This window comes from Salmo salar, chromosome 15 (assembly GCF_965601325.2).
Source record: "Salmo salar chromosome 15, fSalSal1, whole genome shotgun sequence".
NCBI classification, from domain to species: domain Eukaryota; kingdom Metazoa; phylum Chordata; class Actinopteri; order Salmoniformes; family Salmonidae; genus Salmo; species Salmo salar.
Window position 1 is genome coordinate 18,404,875 of NC_138305.1, and position 26,777 is coordinate 18,431,651.

The 26,777-nt window shown below is 44.0% G+C and overlaps 1 protein-coding gene across 2 annotated transcripts in view; it reads right to left on the reverse strand.

Moving 5' to 3' along the window:
- Positions 1-13,245: 13,245 nt before the first annotated feature.
- Positions 13,246-26,777, reverse strand: part of phip (PHIP subunit of CUL4-Ring ligase complex) — a 124,817-nt gene continuing 111,285 nt past the window's right edge. For both annotated transcript variants that reach the window (XM_045695488.2, XM_045695487.2), the window contains exons 36-40: positions 22,761-22,931; positions 21,548-21,700; positions 17,309-17,778; positions 16,761-16,966; positions 13,246-15,949 (exon numbers count right to left, since the gene is read on the reverse strand). In XM_045695488.2, the coding sequence (XP_045551444.1) occupies positions 15,219-15,949; positions 16,761-16,966; positions 17,309-17,778; positions 21,548-21,700; positions 22,761-22,931 (1,731 nt within the window). In that variant the 3' untranslated portion in view covers positions 13,246-15,218. The remainder of the gene's footprint in view (positions 15,950-16,760; positions 16,967-17,308; positions 17,779-21,547; positions 21,701-22,760; positions 22,932-26,777) is intronic.

Below are 26,777 nucleotides of genomic sequence, written 5' to 3' on the forward strand. Positions count from 1 at the left end.
ACCATAGCAGAGTGAACAGTTTACGTGGGTGGCTGGAGTCTTTGGCAATTCTTTGGTCCTTCTTCTGACACCACCTGATACCTGGATAGGTCCTGGATGGCTTCACAACAGTGTGGGTGTGTGTGGGTCGTGTTCCACGCTCCACTACAGCCCTGTCGATGAGGATGGGGACATGCTCTCCCCTCTTTCTCCTGTAGTCCACGATCAGCTCTTTGTGGAGCTAGAAGCAGAGATGCCATGTCTGTCGGTGCCATTCGTCCTTCTGCTACTCTCCCTCTCCCTCTCCATCGCACGTTCTTCTTTCTTCTCTTCGTCTCCGTCAAGTAGGCACAATGGATTATGGTTATTGTAGTTAATTACCACTTTTTTAAAAGCTAAACTATGTATAATATTGGCATGTTGGAAACTACAACTCCCTACTACACTGAACAAACAAATAAACGCAACATGTAAAGTGTTGGTCCCATGTTTCATGAGCTGAAATAAAAGATCCCAGAAATGTTACATATGCACAGAAAGTTTATTTCTCCCAGATTGTGTGCACAAATTTGTTTACATCCCTGTTAGTGAGCATTTCTCCTTTGCCAAGATAATCCATCCACCTGACAGGTGTGGCATATCAAGAAGCTGATTTAACAGCATGATCATTACAAAGGTGCACCTTGTGTTGGGGACAATAAAAGGTCACTCTAAAATGTTTTTGTCACACAATAAACATGAGCTGAGAAATGTATTTTATGTGCTTAAGGTACTGACTAACGGAGAATAAACTATCAGCTATAAAAATAAAGTGAGTCGCACACTATTAGCTCCCAGTAATATATTGGGTAAATTACCAACGTTTCGGCATCACTGTGCCTTCTTCAGGGTAATGTCGTGAATGCTTCAACCAGGCTATGTAGGGGCGGCAGGTAACCTAGTGGTTAGAGCGTTGGGCCAGTAACCGAAAGGCTGCTAGATTGAATCCCAGAGCTGACAAGGTAAAAATCTGTCCTTCTGCCCCTGAACAAGGCAGTTAACCCACTGTTCCTAGGCCGTCATTGTAAATAAGAATTTGTTCTTAACTGACTTGGCTAGTAAAATAAAGGTTAAATAGAGTGGTGTCTCATAATTATTAAGTTAATTAGAATGAATTGAGTGAAACTGTTAAAAACAATACTTTATGGCATATTGAATATATTGTTGTCCATATTGTTATGGAAACAGAACTGAATATTGTACATAATATTAGCATCAACAATATATATATATATACAAAATATATATATGACATTTAATTCAATTTCATATATATATTTAATTGTTTCCTATTTCATTAAATTGTTTTGTTCCATGTAATCTGTTGGTTCAACCATAATGCGTAATAAGCACCATCAACAGGGGAACATATTGGGTGTACGCTGATAAGCTGTAGAAAACAAATATCCATTCATAAGACCTGACCTGGCCTTCCCTGTGGCTCAGTTGGTAGAGCATGGTGTGTGCAACGCCAGGGTTGTGGGTTCGATTCCCACGGGGGGCCAGTACAAAAAAAAATGCATGAAATGAAATGTATGCATTCACTACTGTAAGTCGCTCTGGATAAGAGCGTCTGCTAAATGACGTAAATGTAAATAAGACTTGTTCATAAAAGACAGAATTGTTCATAAGAAGGGCCTGAGACCACAACACAATGCCACAGACGTCTCAAGTTTTGAGGGAGCGTGCAATTGGTATGCTGCATTACTGCAGGAATGTCCACCTGAGCTGTTGCCAGAGAATTTAATTTTAATTTCTCTACCATAAGCCGCCTCCAACATCTTTTGAGAGAATTTGGCAGTACGTCCAACCAGCCTCACAACCACAGACCATGAGTAGCCACACCAGCCCAGGACCTCCACATCCGACTTCTTCACCTCGCCTGAGACCAGCCACCTGGACAGCTGATGAAACTGTGGGTTTGCACAACCAAAGAATTTCTGCACAAACTGTCAGAAACCATCTCAGGGAAGCTCATCTGTGTGCTTGTTGTCCTCACCAGGGACTTGACCTGACTGCAGTTCAGTGTCGTAACTGACTTCAGTGGGCAAATGTTCACCTTCGATGGCTACTGGCACGCTGGAGGAAGTGTGCCCTTCACAGATGATTCCCTCTTTCAACTGGTTTGCTGATATCATCGTTGTGAACAGAGTGCCTCATGGTGGTGGTGTGGTTATGGTATGGACAGGCATAAGCTATGGACAACGAACACAATAGCATTTTATTGATGGCAATTTTAATGCACAGAGATATTGTGATGAGATCTTGAGTCGCATTGTCGTGCCATTCATCCCCCACCATCACCTCATGTTTCAGCATGATAATGCACGGCCCCATACCGCAAGGATCTGTACACAATTCCTGGAAGCTGAAAATGTCCCAGTTCTTCCATTGCCTGCATACTCACCAGACATGTCATCCATTGAGCACGTTTGCGATGCTCTGGATCGACGTGTACGACAGCATGTTCCAGTTCCCGCCAATATCCAGCAACTTCTCACAGCCATTGAAGAGGAGCATGACGACATTCCACAGACCCAATCAACAGCCTGATCAACTCTATGTGAAGGAGATGTGTCGCGATACATGAGGCAAATGGTGGTCACACCAGATACTGACTGGTTTTCTGATCCATGCCTCTACCTTTTTAAAGGTATCTGTGACCAACAGATGCATATCTGTATCCCCAGTCATGTGAAATCTATAGATTAGGACCTAATGAATTTATTTCAAATGACTGATTTCCTTATATGAACAGTAACTCAGTAAAATCTTTGTAATTGTTGAATGTTGCGTTCATATTTTTGTTCAGTGTACATCGCACAGTTCAGGCTTGATCCGATTTATCTCTAGAGAAACTCAGTGAGAAAATGGGCACTGAGTTTACAAAAAAAAAACGAAGGAAATGTAATTCAAATAATTGAACCGACATCCGTCAATTCATTTGAAAACCCGAAAAATAACCGAAATTTGGTTAATCGCTCAACACTAGCGACCAATGAACTTTGATTTGTAGACAGACACATTATTAACCCTAGCCTCTACTCTAACCCCTGACCCTGAGAATAAAGGTCATGTTTTTACTGTAATCAATTAATCATATGAGTGTATGGGCCATTTCTATGAATTGATTCATTAAATGTTGTACCCTGCTCAAATATCATATGGAAACGGTATATACAGGTCATATTCTTCATGGAAGATACATCCGAGTTATTCACCCATTAGCTGAGTTATCCACCCATTACCTGAGTTATCCGCCCATTATTTGAGTTATCCACCCATTACCTGAGTTATCCACCCATTATCTGAGTTATCCACCCATTATCCGAGTTATCCACCCATTACCTGAGTTATCCACCCATTACCTGAGTTATCCACCCATTACCTGAGTTATCCGCCCATTAACTGAGTTATCCACCCATTATCCGAGTTATCCACCCATTACCTGAGTTATCCGCCCATTATCTGAGTTATCCACCCATTATCTGAGTTATCCACCCATTATCCGAGTTATCCACCCATTATCTGAGTTATCCACCCATTATTTGAGTTATCCACCCATTACCTGAGTCATCCGCCCATTACCTGAGTTATCCACCCATTACCTGAGTTATCCGCCCATTATCTGAGTTATCCACCCATTATCTGAGTTATCCACCCATTATCTGAGTTATCCACCCATTACCTGAGTTATCCACCCATTACCTGAGTTATCCACCCATTACCTGAGTTATCCACCCATTATCTGAGTTATCCACCCATTACCTGAGTTAGAAAGGTGACTACAGAGAGTTGACAGGTCATATTGTGTTGTGAGGAAGACGACTAGAGAGTTGACAGGTCGTGGTGTGAGGAAGACGACTAGAGAGTTGACAGGTCGTGGTGTGGTGTGAGGAAGGCGACGGAGACATACAGGGGGTGCAGGGTTTACTTACAGCCCAACACTAACAAACCTGATTGAGCTAATCAAGGTATTGATGACTGGTTGATTAGTTGAATAGTGTGTTAGTACAGGGCTGGAACTGAAGCCTGTATCTTTTCAGCGGGAGTGAAGAATACGACACCGTGGGTCAATTCAGACGGTTACCCTGTTCCTGTAGTGAACTACTGTAGTCCAGAAGACGTGTTGAATCAGACAGGAGGGTATCCAGGAGAGAGAGTACATTTAGTATGAGCGAGAAAAGAGTTCTGAAAACACAACAGTTTATTTCATTAAAATATCATCGTCGTTGTCATGGTAACTAACAGACAAATGAACATTCAGGTTTAGTTTTTTTTTCATTTAACTCTTCTTTTTATATAAAAGTATACAACCCCACCCCAAACTCCACTCCCCGCCCTCCCACGGTGACCTCTCACCCCTGCAGACCCCAGAGGGCAACTGTGACACGGTACACACATCAGGTACTAGAGCTTTCACATATTAACATGTACAGACCCCTTCAGAAAGTATTCACACTCCATGACCTTTTTCTGCATTACAAAGTGGGATTAAAATAGATTTCACTGTCATTTTTTGGTCAACCATCTACACAAAATACTCTGTCAATGTCAAAGTGGTAGAAGAAAAAAAATTCTAACATTTATTACAAATGAATGAAAAATAAATCACTAATATATCTTAGATAAGTATTCACCCCACCCCTGAGTCAATACATGTTAGAATCACCTTTGTCAGCGATTATAGCTGTTGAGTCTTTTAGGGCACATCTCTAAGTGCTTTGCACACCTAAATTGTTCAATATTTGCCCAGTATTCTTTTAAAAAAAAGATTCTAGTTCTGTCAAGTTGGTTGTTGATCATTCTTAGACACACATTTTTTGAAGTCTTGCCATAGATTTCCAAGCCGATTTTAAGTCAAAACTGTATCTAGGCCACTCAGGAACATTCAATGTCATCTTGGTAAGCAACTCCAGTGTCTATTTGGCCTTGTGTTTTAGGTTATTGTCCTGCTGAAAGGTTAATTCATCTCACAGTGTCTGTTGGAAAGCAGACTGAGCCAGATTTTCCTCTAGGATTTTGCCTGTGCTTAGCTCCATTCCGTTTAGTTTTATCTTAAAAAACTCCCTAGTCCTTGCTGATGGCAAGCATACCCATAACATGATGCAGTCACCACCATGCTTGAAAATATGAAGAGTGGTACTCAGTGATGTGTTGTGTTTGTGGAAAATCCAGCACAATGCTTTATATTCAGAGCAAAAAAAATCTTTATTTGCCTCAATTTTTGCAATATTAAAAGAGCCTGGATGCAGGATCCATGTTTTGGAATATTTGTATTCTGTACTTTTCACTCTGTCCTTTAGGTTAGTATTGTGGAGTCAGTACAATATTGTTGATCCATCCTCAGTTTTCTCCTATCACAGCCATTAAACTCTGTAACTGTTTTAAAGTCACCATTGGCCTCATGGTGAAATCACTGAACAGTTTCCTTCCTCTCCGGCAACTGAGTTAGGACTTTTTGTATCTGTATCTTTGCATTGATACACCCTTAAAAGTCTAATTAATAACTTCACTGCTCAAAGGGATATTTTTTTTTACACATCTTCTAATAAGTTTGGAAAAACCTCCCTGGTCTTTGTGGTTGAATCTGTGTTTGAAATTCACTGCTCGACTGAGGGACCTTACAGATAGTTGTATGTGTGGAGTACAGAGATGAGGTAGTTACTCAAACATCATGTTAAACACTATTATTGCACACAGAGTGAGTCCATGTAAGTATTATGTGACTTGTTAAGGACATTGAATACTTATTGACTCAAGACATCAGCTTTTCATTTTTAATGAATTAGCAAAAAATGTCGAAAAAACTAAATTCCACTTTGACATTTATGAGGTGTGTGTAGATCAGGGACACAAAATGTGTGTAGATCAGGCTGTAACAACAAAATGTGGTAAAAGTCAAAGGGCGTGACTACTTTCTGAAGGCTCTGTATATACCACTGAGAGGACAGAGGGGTGTGTAGACTGACAGGGTATATACCACTGAGAGGAGAGGGGAAGGAACAGAGGGGTGTGTAGACTAACAGGGTATATACCACTGAGAGGAGAGGGGACAGAGGGGTGTGTAGACTGACAGGGTATATACCACTGAGAGGAGAGGGGACAGAGGGGTGTGTAGACTGACAGGGTATATACCACTGAGAGGAGAGGGGACAGAGGGGTGTGTAGACTGACAGGGTATATACCACTGAGAGGAGAGGGGACAGAGGGGTGTGTAGACTGACAGGGTATATACCACTGAGAGGAGAAGGGACAGATGGGTGTGTAGACTGACAGGGTATATACCACTGAGAGGAGAGGGGACAGATGGGTGTGTAGACTGACAGGGTATATACCACTGAGAGGACAGAGGGGTGTGTAGACTGACAGGGTATATAACACTGAGAGGAGAGGGGACAGAGGGGTGTGTAGACTGACAGGGTATATACCACTGAGAGGAGAGGGGACAGAGGGGTGTGTAGACTGACAGGGTATATACCACTGAGAGGAGAGGGGAAGGAACAGAGGGGTGTGTAGACTGACAGGGTATATACCACTGAGAGGAGAGGGGACAGAGGGGTGTGTAGACTGACAGGGTATATACCACTGAGAGGGGAAGGAACAGAGGGGTGTGTAGACTGACAGGGTATAGGAGACATTCATTAAGCCGTGATCTGGATCTCAGTGCCACAGGATTGATTTGGCGTTAAAAAAATTATCACAAAAACAAAACAATCATTTAAAAAAGTGACCAAAGTCACAGAAAAGTGTGTCAGAGAGAGAGAGAGAGAGAGAGAGAGAGAGAGAGAGAAAGAGAGAGAGAGAGAGCATACCTATTGAAATATCTATTCAAATTGGCTAAAACTAATTGAATGTGTCATTGAACCAATTGCACTTTATGGCAGTGAGATGTGTGGTCCACTTGCAAAACAAGATTTCACCAAATAGGACAAACACCCCATTGAAACCCTGCATGCAGAGATCTGTAAGATTCTCCTACATGTCCAGAGGAAAACTACAAACAACGCATGCAGGGCAGAATTAGGCCAATATACACTAATAATAAAAACTTAAAAAAGAGCAATTCAGTTTTGGAAACATCTAAAATACAGTGACCCCCTCTCATATCATTACCAAGCCCTGCAATACCAAGAGCTGAGCAAAGAAAATAGTCCCCTCATCCAGCTGGTCCTGGGGCTGAGTTCACAAACCTGTTCTACTAACACACTGAAGCCTCAGGACCCTCATCCAGCTGGTCCTGGGGCTGAGTTCACTAACCTGTTCTACTAACACACTGAAGCCTCAGGACCCTCATCCAGCTGGTCCTGGGGCTGAGTTCACTAACCTGTTCTACTAACACACTGCAGCCTCAGGACCCTCATCCAGCTGGTCCTGGGGCTGAGTTCTCTAACCTGTTCTACTAACACACTGAAGCCTCAGGACCAGAACATCCAATCAATCAGAATAAACTAAATTACACACAATAAAAACAAAACTAAATTGCTTATTGGGAAGCACAAGCACAAAGCAAAATGCAGTGCTATCTGGCCCTAAATCGACAGGACACCGTGGCTAAATATTTGACCATGGTTACTGATCAAAACCTTAGAAAAACCTTGACAACGTACAAGCTCAGTGAGCACAGCCTTGCCATTAAGAAGGGTAGACACAGGAAAACATGTAGAGGAAAGGGCTGCACCACAGCAGATAAAACACAGAGAGTGTCATTTCCCCAAATTGAAGGTTTCAAAGACCTCTCTGATGAGGACAGGCTACCCGTCCTGTTGGGGGAGGACGCAGAGAGCTGTGGGTTGGCAGCGCACTACATTACTGCCATAAGATGAGGGACAGAGTCTGACAGACCAATCAACCTGTTTAATGTTATTGTTCAATGTATTATTGGTTATTGTTCTTACTTCCTGTTGACAATATTGATCATTATTATTATTAATTATGTTAATATTGTACATCTCCAAAGTAAGCTTTGGCGATATGTACATTGCTACTTTATGCCAATGAAGCAAATTTAATTTAATTTAAAAATTGAGAGAGAGAGACTACACTGGACAGACAGACAGACTACACTGGACAGACAGGCAGACTACGTTGGACAGGACTGGGCTGGACAGACAGACTACGTTGGACAGGACTGGGCTGGACAGACAGACTACGTTGGACAGGACTGGGCTGGACAGACAGGCAGACTACGTTGGACAGGATTGGGCTGGACAGACAGGCAGACTACGCTGGACAGGACTGGGCTGGACAGACAGACGGACTGGGCTGGACAGACAGACAGACTGGGCTGGACAGACAGACAGACTACACTAGACATATAGACTAAACTAGACAGACAGACTGGGATGGACAGACAGACAGACTACACTAGACAGACAGGACTGGGCTGGACAGACAGACAGACTGGGGTGGACAGATATACAGACTACACTAGTGTAGTCTGTCTGTCTGTCTGGCCAGCCCAGTCCTGTCTAGTGTATTCTGTCTGTCTGTCCAGCCCAGTCTGTCTGTCCAGCCCAGTCCAGTCCTGTCTAGTGTAGTCAGTCTGTCTGTCCAGCCCAGTCCTGTCTAGTGTAGTCTGTCTGTCTGTCCAGCCCAGTCCTGTCTAGTGTAGTCTGTCTGTCCAGCCCATTCCTGTCTAGTGTAGTCTGACTGTCTGTCCAGCCCAGTCCTGTCTAGTGTATTCTGTCTGTCTGTCCAGCCCAGTCCTGTCTAGTGTAGTCAGTCTGTCTGTCAAGCCCAGTCCTGTCTTGTGTAGTCTGTCTGTCTGTTCAGCCCAGTCTGTCTGTCTGTCCAGCCCAGTCCTGTCTAGTGTAGTCTGTCTGTCCAGCCCAGTCCTGTCTAGTGTAGTCTGACTGTCTGTCCAGCCCAGTCCTGTCTAGTGTATTCTGTCTGTCTGTCCAGCCCAGTCTGTCTGTCCAGCCCAGTCCTGTCTAGTGTAGTCAGTCTGTCTGTCAAGCCCAGTCCTGTCTTGTGTAGTCTGTCTGTCTGTTCAGCCCAGTCTGTCTGTCCAGCCCAGTCCTGTCTAGTATAGTCTGTCTGTCTGTCCAGCCCAGTCCTGTCTAGTGTAGTCAGTCTGTCTGTCAAGCCCAGTCCTGTCTTGTGTAGTCTGTCTGTCTGTTCAGCCCAGTCTGTCTGTCTGTCCAGCCCAGTCCTGTCTAGTGTAGTCTGTCTGTCCAGCCCAGTCCTGTCTAGTGTAGTCTGACTGTCTGTCCAGCCCAGTCCTGTCTAGTGTATTCTGTCTGTCTGTCCAGCCCAGTCTGTCTGTCCAGCCCAGTCCTGTCTAGTGTAGTCAGTCTGTCTGTCAAGCCCAGTCCTGTCTTGTGTAGTCTGTCTGTCTGTTCAGCCCAGTCTGTCTGTCCAGCCCAGTACTGTCTAGTATAGTCTGTCTGTCTGTCCAGCCCAGTCCTGTCTAGTGTAGTCTGTCTGTCCAGCCCAGTCCTGTCTAGCTCCTCTAGAACTGATCAGTCTAGTCTAAACCAAAAGACAGGGCTCCTCCCAGCCCACCAATCAGCAGACAGACAGGGCTCCTCCCAGCCCACCAATCAGCAGACAGACAGGGCTCCTCCCAGCCCACCAATCAGCAGACAGACAGGGCTCCTCCCAGCTCACCAATCAGCAGACAGACAGGGCTCCTCCCAGCCCACCAATCAGCAGACAGACAGGGCTCCTCCCAGCCCACCAACCAGCAGACAGACAGTCTGCTCCTCCCAGCCCACCAATCAGCAGACAGACAGGGCTCCTCCCATCCCACCAATCAGCAGACAGACAGGGCTCCACCCAGCCCACCAATCAGCAGACAGACAGGGCTCCTCCCAGCCCACCAACCAGACAAGGCTCCTGTCCAGGGGTATCGTCGGACGGGGCCACAGTCTCCCCGGACCCCCACGTCTCAGCCTGCAGTGTCTATGTGCCGGGGGGCTAGGATCAGTCTTTTATATCTGGTATAATTCTCATGTCTTATCTGGTGTCCCGTGTTAATTGAAGTATGCTCCCTCTAATTCTCTCTCTCCCCCTCTCCTCCCGGAGGACCTGAGCCCTAGGACCATGACTCAGGACTACCTGGCCTGAAGACTCCTTGCTGTCCCCAGTCCAGCTGGTCGTGATGCTGCTCCAGTTTCAACTGTTCTGCCTGCAGCTATGGAACCCTGACCTGTTCACCGGACAACGTGCTACCTTGTCCCGGACCTGCTGTTTTCGACAGTATCTAGGAGAGAGAGAGGGTATCCAGGAGAGAGAAAGGGTATCCAGGAGAGAGATAATATCCAGGAGAGAGAAAGGGTATCCAGGAGAGAGAGATAGTATCCAGGAGAGAGAAAAGGTATCCAGGAGAGAGAAAGGGTATCCAGGAGAGGGAGATAGTATCCAGGAGAGAGATAGTATCCAGGAGAGAGAGAGTATCCAGGAGAGAGAGGGTATCCAGGAGAGAGAGAAAGTATCCAGGAGAAAGGGTATCCAGGAGAGAGAGAGAGAGTTTCCAGGAGAGAGAGAGTATCCAGGAGAGAGAGAGAGTATCCAGGAGATAGATAGTATCCAGGAGAGAGAGATAGTATCCAGGAGAGAGATAGTATCCAGGAGAGAGAGATAGTATCCAGGAGAGAGAGAGGGTATCCAGGAAAGAGAGAAGGTATCCAGGAGAGAGAAAGGGTATCCAGGAGAGAGAGAAGGTATCCAGGAGAGAGAAAGGGTATCCAGGAGAGAGAGAGGGTATCCAGGAGGGAGAGAGGGTATCCAGGAGAGAGAGAGGGTATCCAGGAGAGAGCGAGAGTATCCAGGAGAGAGAGAATATCCAGGAGAGGGATAGTATCCAGGAGAGAGAGATATTATCCAGGAGAGAGAGAGAGAGGGTATCCAGGAGAGAGAGAGGGTATCCAGGAGAGGGAGATAGTATCCAGGAGAGAGAAAGGGTATCCAGGAGAGAGAGATAGTATCCAGGAGAGGGAGATAGTATCCAGGAGAGAGAGAGAGGGTATACAGGAGAGAGAGATAGTATCCAGGAGAGAGAAAGGGTATCCAGGAGAGAGAGATAGTATCCGAGAGAGAGAGAGAGAGAGAGAGAGAGAGAGAGAGAGAGGGTATCCAGGAGAGAGAGATAGTATCCAGGAGAGAGATAGTATCCAGGAGAGAGATAGTATCCGAGAGAGAGATAGTATCCGAGAGAGAGAGAGAGAGAGAGGGTATCCAGGAGAGAGAGATAGTATCCAGGAGAGAGATAGTATCTGAGAGAGAGATAGTATCCGAGAGAGAGGGTATCCAGGAGAGAGAGAGCGAGAGTTTCCAAGGCACAATCAGAACAAACACGAAATCTAGGATCAGTTTCCAGTTCGCTTCAGTCCATTTAAATCTGGTTTGATCTGGTTCCATCTAGTTTGGATCCGGTTAGGAGTCCACCATCTCTCCACCGTGCGTTTCCATCTCCTCCTCCTCTCTCTTTTATTTCTGGAGCGTGCAGAGAGATAGAGGCTCTTCAACAGTTCAGTGAAATATGTTTCCTTGTCTCATATTAAGCACATGCTTCGCTGTAAAACCCAAAGCGGCCTTAAAACGGACCGGTGGGGAAAGCGCTCTACCTCCATTCGTTATTCCAGTGCATACAGATGTGTTTCCTGTTCCTGTTTCACCATGGGCCATTCTAAATCTCAACTCATTTATCATGTGAGTAAAGACAATATTAAATTGAGTTGTGATAATATGATGACTTGATGAGAGAACAGCTTTGTGCAGCCTGAGGCAAGGAACAGAGAAAGATTCTTTGTTTTATCTACTTTCTCAAATCATCAAAAGTCCCATCATGCAGCACATACATGTTTTGATTTCTAAGATATTCTAAGTTTTGTATCATTCACAACCTAAAGTTGCCATATAACTCTCATTCTAGTGTATCGGACCTGTCTCAAATGATCTCACAAGGGACTTATAAGCATATCTAGTCTGCTAAATGAACAAGCCTACAGTCTATATCATGGAGAATAGCCAGATAACATAGAGTATCTAGTCTGATAAATGAACAAGCCTACAGTCTATATCATAGCCAGATAACATACAGTATCTAGTCTGATAAATGAACAAGTCTACAGTCTATATCATAGCCAGATAACATACAGTATCTAGTCTGATAAATGAACAAGTCTACAGTCTATATAATAGCCAGATAACATACAGTATCTAGTCTGATAAATGAACAAGTCTACAGTCTATATCATAGCCAGATAACATACAGGATCTAGTCTGATAAATGAACAAGCCTACAGTCTATATCATAGCCAGATAACATACAGTATCTAGTCTGATAAATGAACAAGTCTACAGTCTATATCATAGCCAGATAACATACAGTATCTAGTCTGCTAAATGAACAAGTCTACAGTCTATATCATAGCCAGATAACATACAGAATCTAGTCTGATAAATGAACAAGTCTACAGTCTATATCATGGAGAATAGCCAGATAACATACAGTATCTAGTCTGATAAATGAACAAGTCTACAGTCTATATCATGGAGAATAGCCAGATAACATACAGTATCTAGTCTGATAAATGAACAAGTCTACAGTCTATATCATGGAGAATAGCCAGATAACATACAGTATCTAGTCTGATAAATGAACAAGTCTACAGTCTATATCATAGCCAGATAACATACAGTATCTAGTCTGATAAATGAACAAGTCTACAGTCTATATCATAGCCAGATAACATACAGTATCTAGTCTGATAAATGAACAAGCCTACAGTCTATATCATAGCCAGATAACATACAGGATCTAGTCTGCTAAATGAACAAGTCTACAGTCTATATCATAGCCAGATAACATACAGGATCTAGTCTGCTAAATGAACAAGTCTACAGTCTATATCATGGAGAATAGCCAGATAACATACACTATCTATAGCATGGAGATACAGTTGGACAACTCCTATTCTGTTCTTCTGAAATAAAATGTTCATGTCCTAATGTTTCTTTCGGACTATAATAAATACTGGCTTTATTGTGATGGTGTATATTACGTTTATTTATTAGACTTTTAAATGTAGATGTCCCGAAGGTTTTTATGCAGCTTGTATGTGGTGGCCTGATGATGCTAAAAGTATTTATGTTAATTACCGGTTAATTACCGTGAGACCGACAGTCTTTTTGCGTGACGATAACCGGTGGACAAAACGTCATGACCGCCAGCCACAACCTTAGGTAGGACTGCGTGTGATCACCCTTTACAAACAGACATTTTGAAATATCAACATTTAATTAGGTTTCATTCAAATGATACAAGCTGTCTAATCCCTCTCCGAACTGGACAACAGGGTTAAACACACCAAAAAAATTGCCTGGGTACCAGTCTGTTTGTGTCATCACGCCACTCCTTGCCTCTCAGTCATACCAAGGAGATGACGTGATAGCACAAACCAATCCGAGACCAGGCTAACAGCAACCTCTGTACCTTCAGCTGGACAACAATATCTGGCCTATAATACATCAACCATTGTCAAGAAATACACTCTGATATCAACTTCCATCAAACTGTATGACACCACTGGTTGTACACTAAACTACACATATCTCTCTCTCTCTCTCTCTCACACACACACACCACACACACACACACAACCACACCAACACACAGGTAAACGCCACAGATCTCTCTCTCTCTCTCACACACACACACACACCACACACACCCCCACACCAACCCACCCACCCACACACAGGTAAACCCCACAGAAAGGCACCAGATATTGCTAATGATGAGGACTGTCTTTCATACAGACACAACCTTCAATCAGCTCTCTCTCTCTCTCTCTGGATAGAGCCACCACACACTTCACTATGATACACACACTACCCATTTGGTGTTGTGTACACACCCTACCCATTTGGTGTTGTGTACACACCCTACCCATTTGGTGTTGTGTACACACCCTACCCATTTGGTGTTGTGTACACACCCTACCCATTTGGTGTTGTACACACTCCCTACCCATTTGGTGTTGTGGCACACACACATGCAAACATGAACACACATTGAGACGGCCAGAGAGAACTGTCAGAGAGAACGGTCAGAGAGACGGTCAGAGAAATGGTCAGAGAGAACGGTCAGAGAGAACGGTCAGAGAGACGGTCAGAGAAATGGTCAGAGAGAACGGTCAGAGAGAACGGTCAGAGAGACGGTCAGAGAAATGGTCAGAGAGAACGGTCAGAGAGATGGTCAGAGAAATGGTCAGAGAGAACGGTCAGAGAGATGGTCAGAGAGACGGTCAGAGAAATGGTCAGAGAGAACGGTCAGAGAGATGGTCAGAGAGACGGTCAGAGAGAACGGTCAGAGAGATGGTCAGAGAGACGGTCAGAGAGACGGTCAGAGAAACGGTCAGAGAGAACAGTCAGAGAGACGGCCAGAGAGAACAGTCAGAGAGAACGGTCAGAGAGACGGCCAGAGAGACGGTCAGAGAAACTGTCAGAGAGAACAGTCAGAGAGACGGCCAGAGAGACGGTCAGAGAAACTGTCAGAGAGAACAGTCAGAGAGACGGCCAGAGAGAACAGGCAGAGAGAACAGCCAGAGAGAACGGTCAGAGAGACGGTCAGAGAGAACGGTCAGAGAGACGGTCAGAGAGAACGGTCAGAGAGACGGTCAGAGAGAACGGTCAGAGAGACGGTCAGCGAGACGGTCAGAGAGACGGTCAGAGAAACGGTCAGAGAAACGGTCAGAGAGAACAGTCAGAGAGACGGTCAGCGAGACGGTCAGAGAGACGGTCAGAGAAACGGTCAGAGAGAACAGTCAGAGAGACAGCCAGAGAGAATAGGCAGAGAGACGGTCAGAGAGAACACAGGAAGCTTTAACAGCGTGTGTGTATGTGTGTGTGTGTCCATGGTCATGTGGTTGTGTGTTCAGGAGACGGTCCAAAGTCAAAACCCCACAGGAAACTAGTCGTCCAAGGACCAATGAGAGAGGAGCTTCAGGCTGGTCTATGGCGAGGAGGGGTGAGTGTGGACACAGGGACGGGAACAGGCCAGGAGCAACCATCACCCGCACCCTGCCCTACAACAGGAAGTAGTCAGACCAACCAATCTTCTCCTCTGGTCTGGAAGTGGGGGGGTTGTCTTTGTTACCAGCCCAAAGTAAATGCATGGTTGTCGTGGTTACCAGGGAACAGTTGTCATGGTAACCATCCCATAATAACGGGGGAGCGGTTGGTTGTCGCGGTTACCAGCCGATGAGGTTGGCCTTGGCCTTGTCTGTGAGCTTGCGGACACGCCCCTTGGAGGAAGTACCAAAGGTGAGGGAGGAGTCTTCAACCAGGAGTTGTCTCTGCTCCTCCTCCTCTGAGTCCTCCTCCGTGTAGTACGCCGTCCGTCGCCCCCGGTTACGCGTACGCATCGATCCCGCTGACCCCTCCCCTTCCTGTTCCGCCTCCTCCTCTTCATCGTCGTTCTCGTCCTGTGGCGATTCCCTCACGCGCTGTGATTGTTGCAGAGACTGGGCAGGGGGAGTCATCTCGTCGTTGATTCGCCGGCTGCTCCTCCTCAAAGGGGAAGGGGAGGGGTCGGGGCTAGAAGGGGGAGGGGCTATCTCTGTCCTGACCAGTCTTGGCCTACCGCGGCGCCGCGGCGTTCCTGGAAGTCCGGCCCCCGACAGCACAGACGCTTCCTGGGCGGAGGAAGTCCCGCCCTCGTCGCCTGTGGATTGGTTGAGCTTGTCCTCTGGGGTGGAGCTTCGCCGGAGGCCCCTCCTCCTCATGGCCTCTAGTTCTTGTTTGGACTTCCTTCCTCTCTTCCTGCCGGGAGGGCGACCCTTGGGGGCGGGGTTAGGACTGGGTTCAGGGGTCACTGCTCTGGGTCTCCGTCCCCTCCGACCTGCAGACACGCCCACTGGCTCCTGACTACTGTGGCCATTCAGGTGGACAGTAGCCTGAGGGGAGGGGCTACGAGGGGAGGCTGGGGGACGGACAGGGAGAATGTCAGTTCAATCAACCAATCAGTCGAATGTGTACTCTTTACCTGCAGTGTTGTATGTTGTAGAGGGTGAGGGGGGTCTGTTATGTCTGTTGTAGAGGGTGAGGGGGGTCTGTTATGTCTGTTGTAGAGGGTGAGGGTGTATGTCATGTCTGTTGTAGAGGGTGAGGGGGTATGTCATGTCTGTTTTAAAGAGTACGGCAGTATGTCATGTCTGTTGTAAAGGGTAAAGGGGTATGTCATGTCTGTTGTAAAGGGTAAAGGGGTATGTCATGTCTGTTGTAAAGGGTAAAGGGATATGTCATGTCTGTTGTAAAGGGTAAAGGGGTATGTCATGTCTGTTGTAAAGGGTAAGGGGGTATGTCATCCCTGTTGTAAAGGGTAAGGGGGTATGTCATGTCTGTTGTAAAGGGTAAAGGCCTTCCCTGTAGCTCAGTTGGTAGAGCATGGTGTTTGCAACACCAGGGTTGTGGGTTCGTTTCCCACGGGGGGCCAGCACAGAAAAAAAAAAAGTATGAAATGTATGCATTCACTACTGTAAGTCGCTCTGGATAAGAGCGTCTGCTAAATGACTAAAATGTAAATGTAAAATGTAAAGGTGTATGTCATGTCTGTTGTAAAGGGTGTCTGTGTCTTTCTGTAGGTGTAGGTCTGTCTACAAGGTGTGTGTGTGTGTGTGTGTGTGTGTGTGTGTGTGTGTGTGTGTGTGTGTGTGTGTGTGTGTGTGTGTGTGTGTGTGTGTGTGTGTGTGTGTGTGTGTGTGTGTGTGTGTGTGTGTGTGTGTACTCCTCACCTGCAGTGCTGTGCATGTCTGCTGTGGAGGGTGTGTGTGTCCTGGCGCTGCGTGTGCGTCCGGGGGTCTGTTGTTCTGCCTTCCCATTGAGGAGGGGGATGGTCTGTCTCAAGGAGGGAGGGCGCTGTGGGGCTGCAGCCGTGGGTGGGGCCAAGGAATCTAGTCTGGATACACCCCTCGATGACACACGCTTCTTCCTCTCTGGGCTAAAGGAGGGAGATAAAACGTTAAGATCACAAAGACCAATCACAAGGCTCTATCACACCGATGCTAGGTCAGATTAACCAATCACAAGGCTCTAACACACCGATGCTAGGTCAGATTAACCAATCACAAGGCTCTAACACACCGATGCTAGGTCAGATTAACCAATCACAAGGCTCTAACACACCGATGCTAGGTCAGATTAACCAATCACAAGGCTCTAACACACCGATGCTAGGTCAGATTAACCAATCACAAGGCTCTAACACACCGATGCCAGGTCAGGTTAACCAATCACAAGGCTCTAACACACCGATGCTAGGTCAGATTAACCAATCAGATACCTTGAGGCAGCGCTGCTGGAGGGAGAGTCACTCCTCCTCCTCTTCATAGCTTGTCTGGTCTGTCTGTCGGTTTGTCTTTCCGCCATGTGTCTGGTCTGTCTGTCGGTTTGTCTTTCCGCCATGTGTCTTGTCTGTCTGTCGGTTTGTCTGGCCGCCACGTGTCTTGTCTGTCTGTCGGTTTGTCTGTCCACCACGTGTCTAGTCTGTCTGTCAGTTTGTCTGTCCACCACGTGTCTGGTCTGTCTGTCGGTTTGTCTGTCCACCACGTGTCTGGTCTGTCTGTCGGTTTGTCTGTCCACCACGTGTCTGGTCTGTCTGTCGGTTTGTCTGTCCGCCACGTGTCTGGTCTGTCTGTCTGCTCTATGTCTCGTCTTTCTGTCCTTCTGTCCATGGATGGCTTTGTAGTCAGCCAGGATGGAGTTGACATGTTCCTCAAACAACGCAGACAGACGCAGACTCATACTGTAGATCTACACAGGAATAAGAGTGAATTACCATGTTAATAACATGAATAGGGGTGTATCACGTTATGAACATCAATTTGAGTGTATTACCTTGTTATGAACATGAATAGGAGTGTATTAACATGTTATGAAAATGATAAGGATAGTGTCAATGTCTTATAATTATTGATAAGAGCATAAAAACATAACAATTATTTTAAGAATTATAGATACAGAACTCCTCTATGCACTCGCTATGTCCGATTTTAAAATAGCTTTTCGGTGAAAGCACATTTTGCAATATTCTAAGTAGATAGCCCGGCATCACAGGGCTAGCTATTTACACACCCACCAAGTTTAGCCCTCACCAAAGTCCGATTTACTATAAGAAAAATGTTATTACCTTTGCTGTTCTTCGTCAGAATGCACTCCCAGGACTTCTACTTCAATAACAAATGTTGGTTTGGTCCCAAATAATCCATAGTTATATCCAAATAGCGGCGTTTTGTTCGTGCGTTCAAGACACTATCCGAAAGGGTAAATAAGGGTTACGCGCCCGACGCGTTTCGTGACAAAAAAAATCTAAATATTCCATTACCGTACTTCGAAGCATGTCAACCGCTGTTTAAAATCAATTTTTATGCAATTTTTCTCGTAAAAAAGCGATAATATTCCGACCGGGAATCTGTGTTTTAGTACAAAGAGAGAGAAAATAAAAACATGGTGTCGCCCCGTGCACGCGCCTCAGCTCATTGTCCTCTGATAGACCACTTAACCAAAGGCGCTAAAGTTCTTCAGCCAGCGCCTAGAATTACATCATTCAGCTTTTTCCCGGGTTCTGAGAGCCTATGGGAGCCGTAGGAAGTGTCACGTTACAGCAAAGATCCTAATTTTTCAATAAACAGAGCCAAGAAGCCCAAGGAATGGTCAGAGAGGGTACTTCCTGTACAGAATCTTCTCAGGTTTTTGCCTGCCATATGAGTTCTGTTATACTCACAGACACCATTCAAACAGTTTTAGAAACTTTAGGGTGTTTTCTATCCAAAGCCAATAATTAGGCTTTGGATAGAAAACACCCTAAAGTTTCAAAACTGTTTAAATGGTGTCTGTGAGTATAACAGAACTCATTTGGCAGGCCAAAACCTGAGAAGATTCCTTACAGGAAGTGGCCTGTCTGACAATTTCTTGCCCTCCTTGATCATCTCTAACAAATACAGGGGATCTCTGGCATGACGTGACACTTCCTACGGCTCCCATGGGCTCTCAGAAGGCGGGAAAAAGCTGAACGATGTAATTCCGTCCCCAGGCTGAAACACATTAGCGCGTTTGGCAAGTGCTCTATCAGAGGGCCATTAGACTGAGGCTCGTGCATGAGGGGATAGCATGCATTTACTTTCACTCTCTTTATAATAAAAAAACGATTGCCCGGTCGGAATATTATCGCTTTTTTTACGAGAAAAATGGCATAAAAATGGATTTTAAACAGCGGTTGACATGCTTTGAAGTAGGGTAATGGAATATTTAGAAATGTTTTGTCACGAAACGCGTCTTGAACGCACGAACAAAACGCCGCTATTTGGATATAACAATGGATTATTTGGGACCAAACCAACATTTGTTAATTGAAGTAGAAGTCCTGGGAGTGCATTCTGACGAAGAACAGCAAAGGTAATAACATTTTTCTTACAGTAAATCTGACTTTGGTGAGTGCTAAACTTGCTGGGTGTCTAAATAGCTAGCCCTGTGATGCCGGGCTATCTACTGAGAATATTGCAAAATGTGCTTTCACCGAAAAGCTATTTTAAAATCGGACATATCGAGTGCATAGAGGAGTTCTGTATCTATAATTCTTAAAATAATTGTTATGTTTTTTGTGAACGTTTATCGTGAGTAATTTAGTAAATTCACCGGCAGTGTTCGGTGGGAATGCTAGTCACATGCTAGTCACATGCTAATGTAAAAAGCTGTTTTTTGATATAAATATGAACTTGATTGAACAAAACATGCATGTATTGTATAACATAATGTCCTAGGGTTGTCATCTGATGAAGATCATCAAAGGTTAGTGCTGCATTTAGCTGTGGTTTGGGTTTATGTGACATAATATGCTTGCTTGAAAAATGGGTGTCTGATTATTTCTGGCTGGGTACTCTGCTGACATAATCTAATGTTTTGCTTTCGTTGTAAAGCCTTTTTGAAATCGGACAGTGTGGTTAGATTAACGAGAGTCTTGTCTTTAAAATGGTGTAAAATAGTCATATGTTTGAAAAATTGAAGTTTTTGCATTTTTGAGGTATTTGAATATCGCGCCACGGGATTAGACTGGCTGTTGAGTAGGTGGGGGAGGTTAATGTGTTATAAATATGAATAGTAAGTGTAATAACATGTTATAAATATGAATAGTACCTATTAATGTGTTATAAATATGAATAGTAAGTGTAATAACATGTTATACATATGAATAGTAGCTATTAACGTGTTATACATATGAATAGTACCTATTAATGTGTTATAAATATGAATAGTACCTATTAATGTGTTATAAATATGAAGAGTACCTATTAAGGTGTTTGGGATAGGGGGCAGTATTTTAACGGCCGGATAAAAAACGTACCCGATTTAATCTGGTTACTACTCCTGCCCAGAAACTAGAATATGCATATAATTAGTATATTTGGATAGAAAACACTCTGAAGTTTCTAAAACCGTTTGAATGGTGTCTGTGAGTATAACAGAACTCATATGGCAGGCCAAAATCTGAGAAGATTCTATACAGGAAGTGCCCTGTCTGACAATTTGTTCTCCTTCTAGGGCATCTCTATCAAAAATACAGCATCTCTGCTGTAACGTGACATTTTCTAAGACTTTCATTGGCTCTCAGAAGGCGCCAGAAAGTGGAATGAGAGCTCTCCAGTCTCTGGGCGAAAAACAGCAGGAGTTTATGTGAGTGGTCCTGCTGAGAACAATGACACTGGAGCGCGCGTGCACAAGACGACTCCATTTTTTTCTTTCAGTGCTTGAACAAATACAACGTCGCCCGGTTGGAATATTATCGCTATTTTACGAGAAAAATAGCATAAAAATTTATTTTAAACAGCGTTTGACATGCTTCAAAGTAAGGTAATAGAATATTTTGACATTTTCACGAAATTTTAAAATCGGACATATCGAGTGCATAGAGGAGTTCTGTATCTATAATTCTTAAAATAATTGTTATGTTTTTTTGTGAACGTTTATCGTGAGTAATTTAGTAAATTCACCGGCAGTGTTCGGTGGGAATGCTAGTCACATGCTAGTCACATGCTAATGTAAAAAGCTGTTTTTTGATATAAATATGAACTTGATTGAACAAAACATGCATGTATTGTATAACATAATGTCCTAGGAGTGTCATCTGATGAAGATCATCAAAGGTTAGTGCTGCATTTAGCTGTAGTTTTGGTTTTTGTGACATATGCTTGCTTTGAAAATGGCTGTGTGATTATTTTTGGGAGGGTACTCTCCTGACATAATCTAATGTTTTGCTTTCGTTGTAAAGCCTTTTTGAAATCGGACGATGTGGTTAGATAAAGGAGAGTCTTGTCTTTAAAATGGTGTAAAATAGTCATATGTTTGAGAAATTGAAGTTTTTGCATTTTTGAGGTATTTGTATTTCACGCCACGCTATACCATTGGATATTGGTGAGGCATTCCGCTAGCGGAACGTCTGTCCCTAACAGGTTAATGTGTTATAAATATGAATAGTACCTATTAACGTGTTATAAATATGAACAGTAACTGTATTAACGCGTCTCACCCGGGACTTCTTGCTGGGTGTGTAAGCTTTAGAGTTGCTGAAGATAAGCCGCACGTCCTGGCAGAGCTCCAGAGGAGAGGCGTACTCCCCCGATCTTAGCATCCCCCGGACCGTCCCAAAGTCCATTGGGGTGTCCACGATGTCCAGATAGTCCTGAGGGACAGGTGGACAGACAGGTTAGAGACAGACAGGTTATACAGACAGACAGGTTAGAAACAGACAGACAGGTTATACAGACAGACAGGTTAGAGACAGACAGGTTATACAGACAGACAGAAAGGTTAGAGACAGACAGACAGACAGGTTAGAGACAGACATACAGGTTATACAGACAGACAGGTTAGAGACAGACAGACAGGTTAGAGACAGACAAACAGGTTAGAGACAGACAGGTTACACAGACAGACATGTTAGAGACAGACAGACAGGTTATACAGACAGAAAGGTTAGAAACAGACAGGTTAGCGACAGACAGACAGGTTAGAGACAGACAGGTTATACAGACAGACAGGTTAGAGACAGACAGGATAGAGAGAGAGGTAGATTGTCAGACCAGGTTATACAGACAGACAGGTTAGAGACAGACAGGATAGAGAGAGAGGTAGATTGTCAGACCAGGTTGTACAGACAGACAGACCGCTTGAGAGACAGAGATGGACAGACAGACAGATCTCAGCTCGTTACCTGTATAAAAGACACCTGGGAGCCAGAAATCTTTCTGATTGAGAGGGGGTCAAATACTTATTTCCCTCATTAAAATGCAAATCATTTTATAACATTTTTTACATGCATTTTTCAGGATTCTTTTGTTGTTATTCTGTCTCTCACTGTTCAAATAAACCTACCATTAAAATTATAGACTGATCATGTCTTTGTAAGTGGGCAAACGTACAAAATCAGCAGGGGATCAAATACTTTTTCCCCCCACTGTAGGTAAAGAGGTGAGACAGGTATGTAAAGAGGTGAGACAGGTATGTAAAGACGTCAGACAGGTATGTAAAGAGGTGAGACAGGTATGTAAAGAGGTGAGACAGGTATGTAAAGAGGTGAGACAGTTATTTTAAAGCGGTGAGACAGTTGAGTAAAGAGGTGAGACAGGTATTTTAAAGTGGTGAGACAGTTGAGTAAAGAGGTGAGACAGGTATTTTAAAGTGGTGAGACAGGTATGTAAAGAGGTGAGACAGTTGAGTAAAGAAGTGAGACAGGTATTTACGGGGTACTGTTCCAGGTCGACAGGTTGTCTGAAGGGTTCTGAGTCTTCACACTGGAAGAGCAGATCTATCAGCTCCTTGCTGCGCCCCCGCCAGGCCTGGGGGTCTAAGGGCCGGCCTCGCCTTACACCACCACCTCCACGCTGCAGCTGCTGCAGACCGACACCACCACCCTAACACACATCACATCATCAGCATCATATGTATTAGCATCTCCAATTAGCTGAGGCTAACTCTTCCTGGGGTCCAAAAACAGGAAACAACAGATAAAATACATAATATATACTACCGTTCAAAAGTTTGGGGTCACTTAGAAATGTCCTTGTTTTCCATGAAAACATACATGAAATGAGTTGCAAAATGAATAGGAAATATAGTCAAGATGTTGAAAAAGGGGGCCTCCCGGGTGGTGCAGTGGTCTAAGGTCCTGCATCGCAGTGCTAGCTGTGCCACCAGAGACTCTGGGTTCGAGCCCAGGCTCTGTCGCAGCCGGCTGCGACCGGGAGGTCCATAGGGTTGAGATCCGGTGACTGTGCTGGCCACTCCATTATAGACAGAATACCAGCTGACTGCTTCTTCCCTAAATAGTTATTGCATAGCTTGGAGCTGTGCTTTGGGTCATTGTCCTGTTGTAACCCTAATCCAGCATCAGCACAATAACTGCTTGTTGGGAGCTTCATGAAATGGGTTTCCATGGCCGAGCAGCCGCACACAAGCCTAAGATCACCATGCGCAATGCCAAGCGTCGGCTGGAGTGGTGTAAAGCTCGCCGACATTGGACTCTGGAAATGCATTCTCTGGAGTGATGAATCACACTTCACCATCGGGCAGTCTGACGGACAAATCTGGGTTTGGCAGATGCCAGGAAAACACTACCTCCCACAATGCATAGTGCCAACTGTAAAGTTTGGTGGAGGAGGAATAATGGTCTGGGGCTGTTTTTCATGGTTCGGGCCGCTTAGTTCCAATGAAGGGAAATCTTAACGCTACAGCATACAATGACATTCTAGAAGATTCTGTGCCTCCAACATTGTGGCAACAGTTTGGGGAAGGCCCTTTCCCGTTTCAGCATGACAATGCCCCCGTGCACAAAGCGAGGTCCATACAGAAATGGTTTGTCGAGATCGGTGTGGAAGAACTTGAATGGCCTGCACAGAGCCCTGACCTCAACCCCATCGAATACCTTTGGGATGAATTGGAACGCCGACTGAGAGCACGGCCTAATCTCCCAACATCAGTGCCCGACCTCCCTAATGCTCTTGTGGTTGAATGGAAGCAAGTCCCTGCAGCAATGTTCCAACATTTAGTGGAAAGCCTTCCCAGAAGAGTGGAGGCTGTTATAGCAGCAAAGGGGGACCAACTCCATTTTAATGACTTCCCAGAAGAGTGGAGGCTGTTATAGCAGCAACGGGGGGGCCAACTCCATATTAATGCCCATGATTTTAGAATGAGATGTTTGATGAGCTGGTGTCCACATACTTTTGGTCATGTAGTGTATTTCTGGGCAGTGGAATGACCTTTGCCTCCCTCCAGCCCTGAGGGCCCACTCCTAGGCTTATATTGAAGATGTGGCAAACAGTTTATTAAGGTTTTCGGTTCCAGGTGGTTTAAAGGTGTAAACCCTTATTTACAGATAGCAATAATTGTTTCACCTCTTCCACAAACTTTGTGGAATTCAAAGCTACAGTCTTTCATTATTTGGTTCGTTGTGCATGAAAATTAAGTCTCAGCATTTGTTGTTTGCATGTCATGCCTAAGTTGGTAACACTTTACTTGACACCCAGCATCATAACAAGTTATGACATGGTCATAACCATGTCATAATATGTTATAACAGCGAACATAAACTTGCCATAACCTGTTATAATATGGTCATAACACTGTCATGAAGAATACATTTAAACCTGTTGTGACATACAGTATATTGCAATATTTTATGGCTGGTTATGACACCGACTTAAGAGTGTCAAAACCCATAAAAATTACCACAAAAGGCAAAACATTCCATTACACCATAGTCTACCTGTGAACAGTATGTTTATATTATATATATATATTTTTTAATTAACCACGTTAAATTATCATTGTAGTTGAGCACATATTGATGTCAGACATGCACCTACCGCAACGCTCTGTTGCTGATTTCAGGAGTAGGAAGAAAAAAAATAATATTTGGATATATGTGGGTTTTGATACTCTTATGTAGGTGTCATAACCAGCCATAAAATAACACTATATACGGGTCATGACAGGTTATGACATACTATGACATGGTTATGACATATTATGACATGGTTATGACATATTATGACATGTTAAGACATTATGACATGGTTACGACATATGACATGGTTATGACATATTATGACATGTTAAGACATTATGACATGGTTATGACATATGACATGGTTATGACATATTATGACATGGTTATGACACTGTTAAAGTGTTACCCCTAAATGAGTGAATCTAGTCAAAGTAGTTGCCAACAGAAAAGGGTTCTGTTATGAATGAGCCATCAGCCTCAATGAAGGATGGAGCCGAGTTAACTTTTCTGCCTAGAACTCCAGAGGTTTTTACTTTCATTATTTATTTATCATATATCTTCGTTTCATATTAGTTTCTTTTCCTTTTTGCTCAATTTAGTTACGTGATTTCTCAATGTACTGTATGTTTGTAAATCTGCTGTGTTGCCAGACTTATTTGCCATTCCCTTTAGCCTCATCCCTCTCATCCATACAGTTTGTCATGTAATCATCTATCCGTAGGGATTTGGCAGTTTTAACACTCAGTTTCTTTATGGGTGCATGCCTGTCAGTAACCGGAAGAATCCATTTCATAAATGAATCCATTTCATAAATGCTTAAAGTGCAGGATGTTCCTCATTAACATCATTCAACATTGGAATCCAATACAAAACCTTTTGTCTGATCTCTTACTGACTTCTATAGGTCTAGTCTTTGGTTTTCCTAGATACGGCTACTATATTGTGATCACTACATCTGATGGATTTGGATACTGCTTTAGAGGAGATTTCTGCAGCATTAGTAAAGATGTGATCAATACATGTTGATGATTTCATTCCTGTAGTGTTTGTAACTACCCTGGTAGGTTGACTACAGTTGGAAGTTCACTTGAGTGGGAAGCTTGATGATAGTCAATATTTATATCCCCCAGAAAATAAACATCTCTGTTGATATCACATACATTATCAAGCATTTCCCTCACGTTATCCAGATACTGACTGTTAGCACGTGGTGGTCTATAGCAGCTTCCCACCAGAATGGGCTTTAGGTGAGGCAGATGAACCTGTAGCCATATTACTTCAACAGTATTTAACATGAGATCCTCTCTAATCTTTACAGGAATGTGGTTCTGAATATAAACAGCAACACCTCCACCATTGGCATTCCTGTATCTTCTGAAGATGTTGAAAACATGTATTGCTGTATCATCAAATGTATTATCTAAGTGAGTTTCAGAGACATGAATGTATATAGTATATCAATGTTTTCAGTTGCAAGTTAGCGATTTTATGAACCTTGTTAACTTTTTAAGGTATAGGGGGCAGTATTTTCGATTTCGGATGAAAAGCGTGCCCAGAGTAAACTACCTAATACTCGGGCCCAGAGTCAAATATTTGCATATTATTAGTAGATTTGGATATAAAATACTCTGAAGTTTCTAAAACTGTTTGAATAATGTCTGTGAGTATAACAGAACTCATATGGTAGGCAAAAACCTGAGAAAAATACAACCAGGAAATGAAAATCTGGTGCCTGTAGTTTTTTCAAGTCATTGCCAATCGAACACACAGTGAGTTAGGGTTCATGTTGCACTTCCTAAGGCTTCCACTAGATGTCAACAGTCGTTAGAAAGTTGTTTGAGGCGTCTATGATGAACAGAGACAGAACTAGAAGGCTGGGAAGTTGGTGACCGAGGGAAGGACATCAGTTCAAAAACCTGAGAACAATCCAACCAGGAAGTCATTGCCTATCTAACACACAGTGACTTAGGGT